The following is a 13,085-nucleotide window of genomic DNA, read 5'->3' as shown; positions in this document are numbered from 1 at the left end:
TACGAGTGGATGCATCGCGAAAGGCTAGAAAAATGTCAACGATTTTCATGTTGAAATTGCAAAGAAAAAAAAGAAGACTACATAAAATTTGCGGCCACTTTGCATGACCTCTGAGATTAGGTTCTGCCTCTGGTGCACCGGTAAATCTCGGAGGCGACGTGATGGAAGTTGGGTTAGGTACATTCGAGTTGCCTGCACCACCTGAACCAGTTCACAAGGTGCTGCGCTCTGCCATTCGTTTCAGAGGTGCAGCAATGGCACCCTCTGAACCTCGCTGTTTGTTTTAAAAGGTGCAGGGCTGGTTCACGATTTTGCTGCACCCTCTCTACTGTCAGTACTGACTTGGTACAGACGTACAGGTGCAAAACAGCAATGCAGCAGACGACACAGCACACATGCGCAAGTGCCGTTAAAACCCCACTTATGTGTGTCTGCTGTGTACGCAAGCGTATGTGTATTTACGCCTCTGAAGTCGATCATACCAGCACTTGAGGACTTCTCAAACTTATGCACTGCGTGCACATTAGACGGAAAGAAACAAAACGCCTGCACCCTTGACATTCGTTTTGAGTGTCGCAGTATTCCTGCCCCGAAGAAATCGAGCTGCACAATTTCTGAACTTCTCGTGAATCGCCGTGAACTGGTTCACAGTGGTGCAGGTGAATCAAACAAACCTGTTGTATCCGCTAATCGCCACGTCCACATGTCGTCTGCATAGGTGCTGTTTGTAAGTCTGCTAAGAAAATTAGACAGTCACCAGCCCTGCAGCTTCGCCGACATTGCTTCAGTAGTAAACACGAGTCACTTATGCTCAAATTAGACAATGTAAAATTTCTTACAGTTGGCCTTTAAGTTTCCTTTTTTAATAAGCGATTTAAGAAGTCATTTAGCAGCTGCCTACAGTCGAACCTCATTATAACAAAGTCTTATCAGACACAAACATAGCTTTCATATATCCAATATTCATGATAAGCGTATATTTCTTGCACACTGGCACGAGTGAGACTATGTTAGATTTACTTCGTTGTATCTGATAATTTGTTACATCCATGTTCGTTATATTAAGGTTCTGTTGTATAATCGGGACTGCCGTGGATGCTGAGTGACACCTGTTGCTGGAATGTTTCCATGTCCTGCTCGCAGAGGAGGACGGCATCACACTAGACCAGTGCCTGCGGCTGTTCACGGAGCCCGAGGTGCTGGACCCGCAGGAGGCGTGGTACTGCCCGGGCTGCCGTGAGCATCGCCAGGCTACCAAGGAGTTCTCCCTGTGGCGGTTGCCCGTTGTGCTCGTCATCCAGCTGAAGCGCTTCTCCTTTACCCGTTCCATCTTCCGCGACAAGATTGACAAGATGGTCGAGTTCCCTGTCTAGTGAGTGCTCTCTTGCTCTTGTCTCGCATCGTCGAGGGCATGCCGAGACTAGCCAACCTTGGAATTTCGAAAAATACAGTCGTCAAACGATAATTCGGAGTCGACAGGGACTGCCAGAACCTCTGAATTAATTGGGAGTCCGGAATAACGAATTCGCCCGAAAATAAGTGGCATTATTTCACAAGTGACCGAAAAGGCTGTGCCATATTCTCAGTTGTTACTTTCAGAGATACCTTCAATTTTTCGTGACTGTAGTGTATTACACATGGACGTATAGAAGTGACAGCATTCTTGGCCCAGTGCGAAGCATGCTATCTTATCACTGTGCATTAGCGCTGCCGCCTGTCGATGCATCTAGTGTTAGTCACGCGAAATGTAGCAAAAATGAAAGTATATTTCAAAAGTGATTGTTCAAGAATACGGCCCAAGTTTGTCAATGTGTATTTCTGCGGGCACACACACTTGCCTTTGGCCTAGGCATTCCGTGTCCGTCATTTTCTAGCCATACTTTTTATGCAATTTTTTTTTCACGTGTTTCGCGCTTCCTTAGTGGTCAAAGCGATGCTCCACCCAAGTTATCGACAGGATCAGCCATCCATGAACAGTAGGTGATGAGAGTGGCACAGAATCGAGCAGAACACGTTGCTGCGAAATCACGGCACGTATCTCGACCGTTGTCATCCTATCTCTTGCAGGTAGATGAAAGGACAGTGTATGCATGCACCAAATCGTTATCGGCGACTACTATATCGACTAAGCTTCACCACTTTCAGCTCAGCAGAGCACCGGCAGCATGGCCGACGACCATGCTGATGACCGTGCCAGCAACGTCTCAAAACAAAAATATCACTGTAGCTTGACTCGATAGCAAAATTAGTCCATGGAAGAGCTGTCAGAGTCCAAATTACTCCACCACGTGCTGTAAGGTGTCCGAAATACCGGTTGTTCTTGCCCATCAAACAGACAGATAACCGCTCAGGACATGAATCGAGATAATCCTGCTGATGGAAAGATTGCCTATCATATAGGTTAAAACAGGCCAGATTTTTCTCGTCAAACCTGAATTTATATGTTTAATTCTTCACTAAAAGGCGCAGCAAATGACCTCTGGTGCCCCACGCGGCAAGAACCTGAAGATGCATAAGAGGTCTATCACGTGTCCTTGTATTAGTGTATGTGGTTCCTAGTCTCTTTTATTATAATTTTGAAACGCAGTACACTTTTTCCTGTTACTTTTTATAACTTACAATGTGCAGATAAGCTTTCGTTTTCAATGAGCAGGAAAGTGGCACTGCCTTCACCTTTTTTTAAAATGAGTTGGCTTGGCTCGTCTATCGACAGAATAACGACAGGCGGCTAGCCAGCCACGACATATGCAAGCATTTGGTGGACAATGCGGTACAAATATAAGAAACATTTGTATAACCACGCAAACTTATTGTGCCAGCTTTTTATTTTCAAAAGTGATTGAAAATGTCAAAATGTAGGTTGTCAACAACAGTTGCGCTCACTCCTGCGAAAGCATGACAACGGACGGCTTTCACAATTTGCGAGGCAGGCTATCGGCATCGCTCTCACTTCCCAGCGTTGCTGGAGGAGGGACTCTACTTTTTCAGAGACTGCTCAGATAGAAAAATTGAGCTTGCAAAATATCCACACGCTTTTGGAAGTAACTGCTGCAGGGGTAAACACTGCCGAGGGTGAGCTTTGTGTTGTGCCATAAAAAACTAGGTCCTTAAGAAGTCGGTTGTGAGTCCCTTTAAGTTTATGGGGCTAGTGGCAGTATGGCGAGGCTGTCCGAATAGTCAAGCATGGCCGAGTTATCGGTGTCTGAATAATCGGTCATTGACTGTACTATAGACGACGCCAAAAGGTACTCACATTTGGTAAAAGTATTCTAAAAATGGTTTTATTACTCATCATGTTCACCGTTGTAAGTTTCACAGCAGCAGTGATCTGTGTTGTAGTTTAATAGAGATGTTTATAAAATTTATTTTAAATATATGCATAAGGCAGTTGAAATTTCAATTGCCCAGATACATTGGTTCGATAATAAGCCAGTGTCACTGCTGCAGGTAGGTCTGATTAACTAAAAACTCAGAATCGGGAAAATGGATCAGCAAAAATACTTCGATTTTTTTTTTAATCAGTTTTGCTCTTATTAGATGGAAGTACAAAAGAAAACTTCAAATTGTTGTTGTCAATACGGCAATCGTAAACAATGTATAAAGCAGGCATTTTGCGATTATCTTAAAAGTTGGCAGGTATGTAGGGGGTATAAATTTAGACAGGCATGAAAAAAGAAAAAAAGAGATCTGGGAGGCTTTAGTGATTTCTCCAGCTAGCTATGAACACCCATACTGCCTTAGTGGCAGGCTCCCACACGATATACTACTATCTCGCTTTATAGCTTGTCAAATAATGGGCACAGTCTTCCCAGGAACATTATATTGTGCTGTGCGGAATTTATTTATTTATATGAAATACTCTCAAGGGCAAAATACATTACAGAGTGGAGTGATTACACAATATAGCTATAACAAAATCTGTTATAACTGTAAAACAAGATTCTCTACACGTCAATGAGAATTACTCTAAAGAAGATCACAAGCTTCACTAGAAAGGCATAGACAAGCTAAGTAACTATACAATGTACATTTAACTATACAATAACTATACATTTTAAAAAATACACAGTAGTAGATGTTACAAAAAAGTAGTTTCCTTATACAATCTTATGTCTGTTTTTATCCCTCTACGTGCCATGGATGAGTACATTATTATTATTATTATTATTATTATTATTGTTATTATTATTATTATTATATTTTTGCAATTTGCACCAAGGACGAGTCTGGCTCATCCACGTGTTTAGGCCCTCTTGCTAACAGCTGGTCAAATCCATTTTGACATTCTGGCGAGTTCCCCCTAAACTTTTCTTTACTTTTCCCCACACCTGCCCTCTTTTTCTTGCTAGTGGCCTCAACATGAGCCCTTACTACTGTGGTCCCGGGAGCAGCGAGGGTCCCCCTCCCATATATGACCTGTTTGCTGTCACCAACCATCATGGCGGCATGCTCGGTGGCCACTACACTGCATTCGCACGCTGTGTCGACCCTGTGGACACACGCCTGAGCGAGATTGGTGAGCACTGTTTCCCATCTTTCAGTGCAGCATATTTAGGGTGAACGTAAAGAGACCTTAAACATTTGTCAGCTTTGGTGGAACTTCAAAACTTGATCTCCACTGCCATGTCTGGCTTGTTATATTGTTTTTTTCCATTAAATGAAGATTTAAGCCCTTTAAGCCTAGGAAAAATATTGCGAAGCGCCAGGGCCTACCTAAATAATTTATGTACTGTAATACTTGCCTTTGCGAAGCGGTTTCTGTTCCGGTACACTGGAGGTGTGTACATTGTGAATGAATGAATGAATCCTTTATTTGTCCCAGTCACTTAGGAAATGGATTGGAACAAGTAGAATCTCGTTAACTTGAACTAAAAGGGCGGACCGCAAATTTACTAAAACAAAAAAAACTGATTTCGAGCTAAGGAGAGCCTCTTTGCTTAGTCAATTGTGCGATACAGCGTAAAACCAAAACTACCACTGGGCTTGCATTTAAAAAGTTTTTATCTTTTATCCATGAGCAGGTGAATACATGTGCTGGACAAAGCCTAGGTTCCGTATAGAGTCCAAGTACGATGAGAACGTGCCTTGTGTGGCATTTGTTGTGGACGTGAGTGAAAAACGTGCGAGTGAGCTGAGAAAGATGGTGGCTTGATGAGCGTCGCCCTCCCACGTGCCCAATCTTGGAGATGACATGATCGATCATGTCCTAGGAGAGGGGCATAGCTGAAGGTGCAGTAATGTGATCAAGCATATGCTAGGAAGGAGAGAGGGATGGGGGGGGGGGGGGGGGGCAAGTGAGTGCGTGTGCATTAACTTAACATGCGCGCTAGGAGCTCTTTGCGTTTAAACTGGATGGGAAAAGAGATCATGTGCCACTCTTCTTGCTCCAGTTCGGTCTCAACTTCCTGTGCCTCTTTCCTCAACGGCAGCTAGCAACAAATCAAGCCTTCGCCTTTGTTTGAAGTGACCATTAAACGTTTTTTGGAGTTTGAACTCGCTGGAATTTTTCACTATTCAAATACATAGGACTTTGCCGGGACGAACAGAGCAGTTCGAACTAATTGTCAATTTAAATTTAAAGAGATCTTGAATTTTGCGTTTTTCACTGTACAAGCACACATCGCACAGGGGTGGCACGCAGTCACTATTGACGTCATGATACAATAGCAAACCTGCTAACTCTCCTGAATTTCCCATAAATATTTTGAATTCAGGCTCATTCTACAACTTTACAAATCTTTCGTCAAGCTTTACGAAAAATAAGTTTCGTTTGCGAAGAAGTTTTACTTCTTGACCTCCGATCTCCCATCATGCTATTGGAAGTCTTGATTCTCGAAGCACACTAAAGGACATTTACATTGGGCAAGTTTATTCAGGCATGTTCCTGAAGCCTGCGAAGTCGGCAACAGTAAGGTCGCTAAAGAAAAAAAGTCGTTATCTAAAAACATTGTGTTGCTTGTCAGTTAGTGCTTTTCCTCATTTGTTGCAGCTTGGGTTCTGCGTCTAAAATTAAACCATAGTTAATAAAGTGCCTGTGTGTTCCACAAAAATGCACATGCTCAACACAAGCTTCAAAAAGCTTCAACCATTGGCCAATAGCAGCCGCATATGGGAATCCGCTTTATTACGAAGTAAAGCATCCAGAAGAGAATGAGGAGCAGGCTTCTGCTGTATAGAGAGCGCTTGAGGGAAAGCTTACTTCGTGTTCCACTTGCGAGTTCCACGCACCACGTACAACAGCAAAATTTGGCTGAGATGTTCACAGTAGCGTATGCTATCCGCAGACTGTTTTTTCACCAAGCCCGAGCAGTGGTTCAAGACCTCTTTAAGAGTCCCAATTGATCAAAAGTAATATGAAGCTCATCACTATAGCACCTCTCGTAGCCTATGTACCGTTTCAAGACAATAAACCCCACAGCTTGAATTGAAACTTCAGATTGCAGGCGCGTGTCTTACAGTGAGCAGCTAGAGGACAAAGGTAGACCAACCAAGTCTCACCACAATTTCCTCGCTGCAAAATGATACCTGTTCCACAATACAGCGTTGGTTTTAGCATCGCATTTGCAGTTAGCTCGCATGCTCTTTCAGGTTGGAGGCTGTTTGACGACAGCCGCGTCGTCGACGTGTCAGACCCTCGCGTTGTGACTGCGTCGGCGTACATGCTGTTCTACCGGCGCCGGGGCGTGCCGTTCGAGCTGCCGGCCATGGTGCCTCGTGCCTCGCCCTCCTCCTCAAGGCTCGTGCCCGTGCAGTCGCAGAAGCTCGTCAAAGACCAGGAGAACTTGCTGGGCCAGGAGCTGGCCTGCCTCAACGACAGCAACAACAACAGGCACACCTCTGAGGCATCCGACGACTCGGCGATGGACGAGGAGGAAGACATGAACTGCCCGGACTGATCGCTGGGGCTTGGGACGTTAGTGACCCCCTCCACTCTAGGTGGTTTTGAAATTGTTACTTTTCTTCTCCTTTATGGGGTGTGTTTTGTTTAAATTTTTTTTTTTCTAAAGCAGCTGCTTTCTGCATGCAACATTTTCTTACTGGAAATGTAAGGCCAAAACAAGCCCCGTTGGTGCTGCAAATTCAGCATGGTGTGAATTATGTACAACCAGTCAGTGCAGTGAGGCAGGGTAGTTGGTTGCTGGAACTTGCTCTCGTGTGCAGCCCAGACTTGATACGTACCCACACGGAAAGGAACTAGTAGACTGGACGAGCTCTAGTCAAAGCTGGAGGAGCACTCTTCCAGTGTTGTTTCTTTTTGCATGTGTGTAATCAAGTCCACGCTGCAAACATGAGTGCAAGCTATCTTCTACAACCGGCACTCTCTTCTTGGGCTCGTTTTAGACGACAGGCAATTCACAGTATGTGAAAGGGGGCTATTTGAAGGTCTCCCAGCAAGCTTTTCTGAGCACAGCATGGCGTCAAAAAGATGGTGGATCCCTGCCTTGTGAAAGAGACTTCAAGAGATTGTTGGTACAATTTTATTGGCAATGTAGCACCTCCCGTTATGTTGTAGTAAATGTTAAACTTTGCAGTTAATTCATGACGGTTAGTTGTACTGGCTTTGTTGAGTGTACTCGTGAGGTAGAAAAAGCCCTCATACCTGTTCAGAGCAACAACATACATTTTTGCTGGCAAAATCTTGTGGGCGAGATATTTTTTTATTATTGTTATTATTCCGATGCAAGGCACCACCACGCCACGACTGTGATAAAGATTTGCTTGCAGAATTTTGCATATTCTTTCATTTGTATGCAGTTAAAATTGCTTCCTTCTTTCTTTTTTTCTTTTTTTTTTTCAAAGCATTTATGGTTAGGTGAGCAGCTTCGTGTACGCTTTCCATTTATGCAACCACCTCATTGCTTGCCACAAAAGTCTTGGAAGGCCAGAACAAGTCCGGGTCCTATGTATTTATTTATAAAGAAGTTCAGGCTGTCATATGTGGCTTCATGCTCCAGAGATATCTCTTGTGAGCTGTATGGCATTCAAGAAGAAAACGCACAGCTTTGAAAATGCTGCATAGTTTTTTACTAACTATTAAAGAATGCTGTGCCATCATTTTTAATATAGTCATCACTTGCTGATTTAGCAGTGCATTGCATTGAGACATTTTTTCAGCTCATCAGCTGAAAAAAGAATCATCATCATTGTATCATTGGTGTTCCTTCTTCTGCACAAAGCAGCCCTTGCTGCTAAGCATAGAAGGAGTTGATGAATTTATTTTCATTACATGTAAAGATTGAAGTAACACTCTCGACTTGTGATGAACGCAGCGTGACACTTGTGGAAAATGTGCTCATGCAGTTTCATGTCAATTGGCATTGTTTGCTGGAAGGGTAGGAGCTGGTTTGGAAGCTTACTAACTGCATGCTTTCATAACAGAAGGGGGGGGGGGAAGAGAAAATTAAAAAAAAATAAAGACGAAAGATCAGTCTTTTAACTGTTACACTAGTGCCACATGGGGCACTTTAGATCGCATTCGAGCCCAATAGGTATCGAATTTCACAATCACGATTGGCTCCTTTGTATAAACGGCAGAAGGGAGCTAATCACAATCAAGAAAATCGATCCTGATCTTAAGTGCCCCATGTGAGTGGAGTATTACAGTGCTACCTTGTTGCTTGGTTGTGGAAAGTAATAAAGAAACAATAATGTTTCTTTATTATTCTTTTTTTTTTTCAACAAATTATCGTTTCTTTTGATACTTGTTTCAGTATTGATGAGGGAAATGATGACAATGAGTCTTCCTTAGCCAGAAAATAACTGCTCCTGTTTTATGTGAATTGGTTTTTTGTATGTCTGTAGTGTTAAGGTAGGAAGCATCTCTGCATTCATGTATACCTTTCAATGTCAGTGACATGATAGCCCTGCAGCAGTATTCTTGCCTGAACACTTTTGATGATGTCACTCTTGGCATTTATGCAAATTAGTTTCTTAACCCACTGGTGCTGGGGCAGGGAATATCCCTCAGTCACGCTGGACTTGCGTTAATTCGACTCTGGTTAACTTGATTTTTTCGGTTATTTCGATCCCAATCAAAGGTCCCGACCTGTGCCCATGTATTTCTATGGGCCCAAACTTAATATATTTCTTTTCTAAAATTGGCCTTCCCTGAACAATTCGAACTTGACCAGTAAGCACACACGCGCTTAACCCCCTATGGTAACACCAGTGGCAACTTCTTTAGTGGCAGCATCCATCTCGGCATAGCATAGCAGACTGAATGTGTTGAGCACATGTCATCTACTGTCAAAAGCAATTATTTTCAGCCTGCCCTATGAAAATTCTCAAGCAATAACCGTAACTCCCAACGTATAGTTATGGTATTTAGCCGATTCTTACGTGCGCGTTTTGTTTTCAAGACAATTAGGCCGAAAATTGCCTGTGCAGTGCAGTCGGATGCAATATCAAAACCACCTTCGCAGCGTTCGTATGCTTTACTGCATAGCAACTATGTTGTGCGGCGAAGCTGACTTTTATTTGTACAGTGAAGCTGACTTTAGGAAACCAGCTGCCATTGCGCAACACTTATGAGACCTTCTGCCATTTTTCTCGCTAAAAAGTCGGGTGTGCAGTAGATTTCTACTTCGTTTAGGAGCGTTAATGTCATCTATGTGTTAGTTATCTCCATTGGACACATGAAAAGTGGGCAAGCATTTTATTCGGGAGCATGTTACAATTGGGAGAATACTCCCAAATGAATCAGTGGTGTGTTTTTGTGTGTTTTTTTTCTCCATCTTGTTTAATTCGACCAGCCAGTTTAGCCAATCAAGTTCGTTGGTCCTGCCAGGTTTTAATTAATGGAAGTCGACTGATGCAAGTTCTCCAAAATTATTGAGGTGATGACACTGGCACTGTATTAAGATAAACACATTCGCCGATGTTTCTCTTTGCAATGTCACTTTAGGCAGTGTTATGTTCCTGTGCTTGTTGACGTAACTTTGTTTTGCACACCTCTGGTGTTTAAAGCAGGGATTGTCTCCCGCCTCCAACACCAATGAGTTATAGCACTGGGGGCTGTATTCTGTAAACACTTTTTGTAATGTCACTGTTGGTGATGTCATTTATGGTGGTATATAACTGCTACTTTTAGTCAACATTTCTTTTTATATGGCTTTGGATTTTAGGCCAGAGAGCATCTCCCACTCTCACATATTCTCCAACACCAATGCTCACATCACTGGTGCTGTATTCTCTACTGCACACATCTGTTGTTATCAATCTCGGCGATGCCACTTTTGGTTTTGTCAGCTTTTGGAGGTGTCAGCTATGTCACCCTTTGCAATGTCACTCTCGGTATGGTTTAGTTCGTTAGCTCATCAAAGGCCTTGTTCTTGAAGATATTTCACGAATGCGCACATCTCCTGCTTCCTTGTTATTTTTCATGTCACCTGCTTCTTGGTTTCGTCATGCAGGACTTCCTGTCACTACTGTGAGGCTTTGTGCTTCTTGTTGTATCAGGTAAAAGTTCAAGTTATCTATGGAAGAGTTCCACGCAAAGCACGGTGATTGGCTGTAACCTGAGACTGCCGGGATGCATGCTGACATGTATTGGTGGGTTGTGAGAGGTAAGGTAAGCTTTTGGCTTCCGTCAGCGACCTGTAAGTCACAAATTCACGGTTTTTAATTAAAGTGCATGTGGGCTGCATGCTAGGTACATTATTGAAGCCTTCGTGGATCTGATTGTTACTCATTTCAAGCAGTATTCTTTTTCTTGGGGAATTCCTTTAATGCACATGGTTGGTAGCTTAACATTTGGCGTCCTGGTAATTCGATAACCTCATGTTCTTGCATTGCATTTCAGTGCTTCCTAATATGAGCTCACTAGCGAAGCATCACTTGTGGCTGAAAATTTTCGGCGGCACATGCTTGGCACTTTTGGTAGACAGACTCGGATAGATTTCAAAACAGTACTGTGTTAAGAGCCCCCAGTAAATTGTGGGCACTTAACAGGTGGTGAACAGTTTTCTCATTTTTAGAAAGTGTTTTCTTGATTTGGTATAACAGGAGTTGCATAGTTTATAAGAGACAAAGGCAATTTCTGGCGTTGTTGCCATCGTAGGTTGGGAGCGGCACCGAGTCGTTGAGGAATGATGCTTAGTCTGTGATGGAGGGCTGCATGCTCAAGCAAAGTTTCAGGTGTCAGGTTGTCATATTCTGTATTAGAGTAGATGTGATCATGGCTGAGGTAGAAGATAAGCTTAAGACCCTCTCGGTTCTCCATGCATATTTCTTTGTTAATCAGCTTTGTTGAAATTATTTTGAGGTGTGTGTGCTAGCAGGTCGGGAGGCCACAAATTGCAGGCAGTCGCACTGCATTTGACGTACCGAAGTATTGTATCGATAAGGAAGAGTCCTTGAGTGCTTTCTTTTTCAAATCTACTGACTGAATACTTCTAGTTAGCAAAATGAAATGCCATACTACACTGCCTCTTATCTAACCTAGTGTATGATAACCAGGAGAGTTGCCGACTTCGGCCTTTTTCTGTCTTGGCTTGCAGTGCTGGTCTTGCTCGCTTTGACTGACAGCCACGCAATGCATTTTACGCTAAGACATTTCTCATGAAACGTGTTCTGCAAGGTTTGCTTTGTGCCTGAATGCGTGTCTAACTTGTGTAACTGCAGCTGGCTAGTTAGGTCTGACATTTGTTAATTTTTAGTTGTCTCCTTTCTTTGAAGTTGGTGTAATTTTTAAGCCATATGTTAAAAGCTGCTAATTACAGTGAAACCTCATTATAAGAAAGTCATATTCCACACAAAAAGACCTCCGTTACTCCGATATTTCTTACAAGTATACACACTGATGTCAGCAGAAAAAAAATTCACGAATTTTAGTTTTACCTCATTGTATCAGATAAATTGTTATATTTGTTTTTGTTATTTTGAAGTTCTAGTATATAAGGCTAAGTGAAGACATCTAAAGTGGCAATAAGCTCTGTACTTGTCTCGATGGCCATTTCCTATGCGTGAAGAAGCAAGACATCACTTAATAAACGAAAAGAATATTGCTTACAGTATAGAGTTATTTAAAAGTTTGTTTCTCCTCAGTGTTCCCCTAGGCTGTACCGACAAATGTATTTAAGCTTTGGAATAAATATAATTAAAGTTCAGACACATTGTTCAGAAATTTATATTGATCAGTAATGTGTAGAATATCTATCAAAAGGGTGTCATCAAAAAGCTTAAGAAACCTGGAAGCTGATGACGCTGTCAATGAATTTTGAGATTATTGATGGCCATTTTGTCATTAGTAAGGCAGAGTTTGCGTACATGTGCATTTGTGCCAAGTTCTTTATAGTTTTGATCACACTTGCAGACATTTCTTGAGGCACATAAATGCTTTGTCCTCTCAAAATCCTAAGTGAACGACCCTGCAACAGGCTAGTGTAGTATTAGGGCCATCCCACTTTTATTGACGTAGTCTCTGTTCTAGCCACTTTAGGTGCTTCCCAAGCCAGTGAAGTATGGATTTTAATTGTTATGCTCCTTGCCACTTAACCTGCCTTAGTTAAATGCTAGGTAGTAGTGAACATGTTCATTGCCCTCTGTGAATTGTACTTCTGTTTCACTCTTTGTGATGGTTTCGATGTCTTGCTTTCTCTTTCTCCTTTCTTGATATTCATTTTTGACAACAGTGTTGTCTTTTTACAACAACAGTGTTGCTTCTTTGCTTTGTTAGTGTTAACTAGCATTCAAGTCGTAAGCTCGACGTACATCATTGTTTGCACAGGCCTGCCTTGTACCAAAGCTGTATATATTTTTACCCCAGCGGTGAAACTTGTTGTTTTGTCAATAAAATCCAGTGCATGAACATTGGATTTGGTTGTATGCAGTGGATCATTTGGATAAATTGAACTGCTTATGCAACTCCAGTTGGCTTCCTATATTTGGAAGGGCTCTCTACCTCGGACAAGTGGGAAAAAGACCCTACGAAGCCCGCTACTCCAAGACCAGCAATGGGTCGTCCAGCAAGCTCGCGCAGCGGCCGCCAGGTACTCCCTGTTAGTCCCTGCGTGGGAGACGCCCACTGCGTGCCGACGTGCATCCTGCAGGACCTTCAATAGAGTTTATCCAATCAAAATCTTCAG

General features: G+C 42.7%; 1 protein-coding gene across 2 annotated transcripts in view; it reads left to right on the top strand.

Annotated features, from left to right (window-relative positions):
- Positions 1-12,815, top strand: part of LOC126527302 (ubiquitin carboxyl-terminal hydrolase 19-like) — a 44,474-nt gene extending 31,659 nt beyond the window's left edge. For both annotated transcript variants that reach the window (XM_050175088.3, XM_072284448.1), the window contains exons 23-25: positions 1,144-1,372; positions 4,350-4,516; positions 6,589-12,815. In XM_050175088.3, the coding sequence (XP_050031045.2) occupies positions 1,144-1,372; positions 4,350-4,516; positions 6,589-6,896 (704 nt within the window). In that variant the 3' untranslated portion in view covers positions 6,897-12,815. The remainder of the gene's footprint in view (positions 1-1,143; positions 1,373-4,349; positions 4,517-6,588) is intronic.
- Positions 12,816-13,085: the final 270 nt, after the last annotated feature.

This window comes from Dermacentor andersoni, chromosome 9 (genome assembly GCF_023375885.2).
Source record: "Dermacentor andersoni chromosome 9, qqDerAnde1_hic_scaffold, whole genome shotgun sequence".
Taxonomy (NCBI): domain Eukaryota; kingdom Metazoa; phylum Arthropoda; class Arachnida; order Ixodida; family Ixodidae; genus Dermacentor; species Dermacentor andersoni.
The sequence above is the reverse complement of the archived record's forward strand: the minus strand, read 5'-3'. Positions and strand labels throughout refer to the sequence as shown.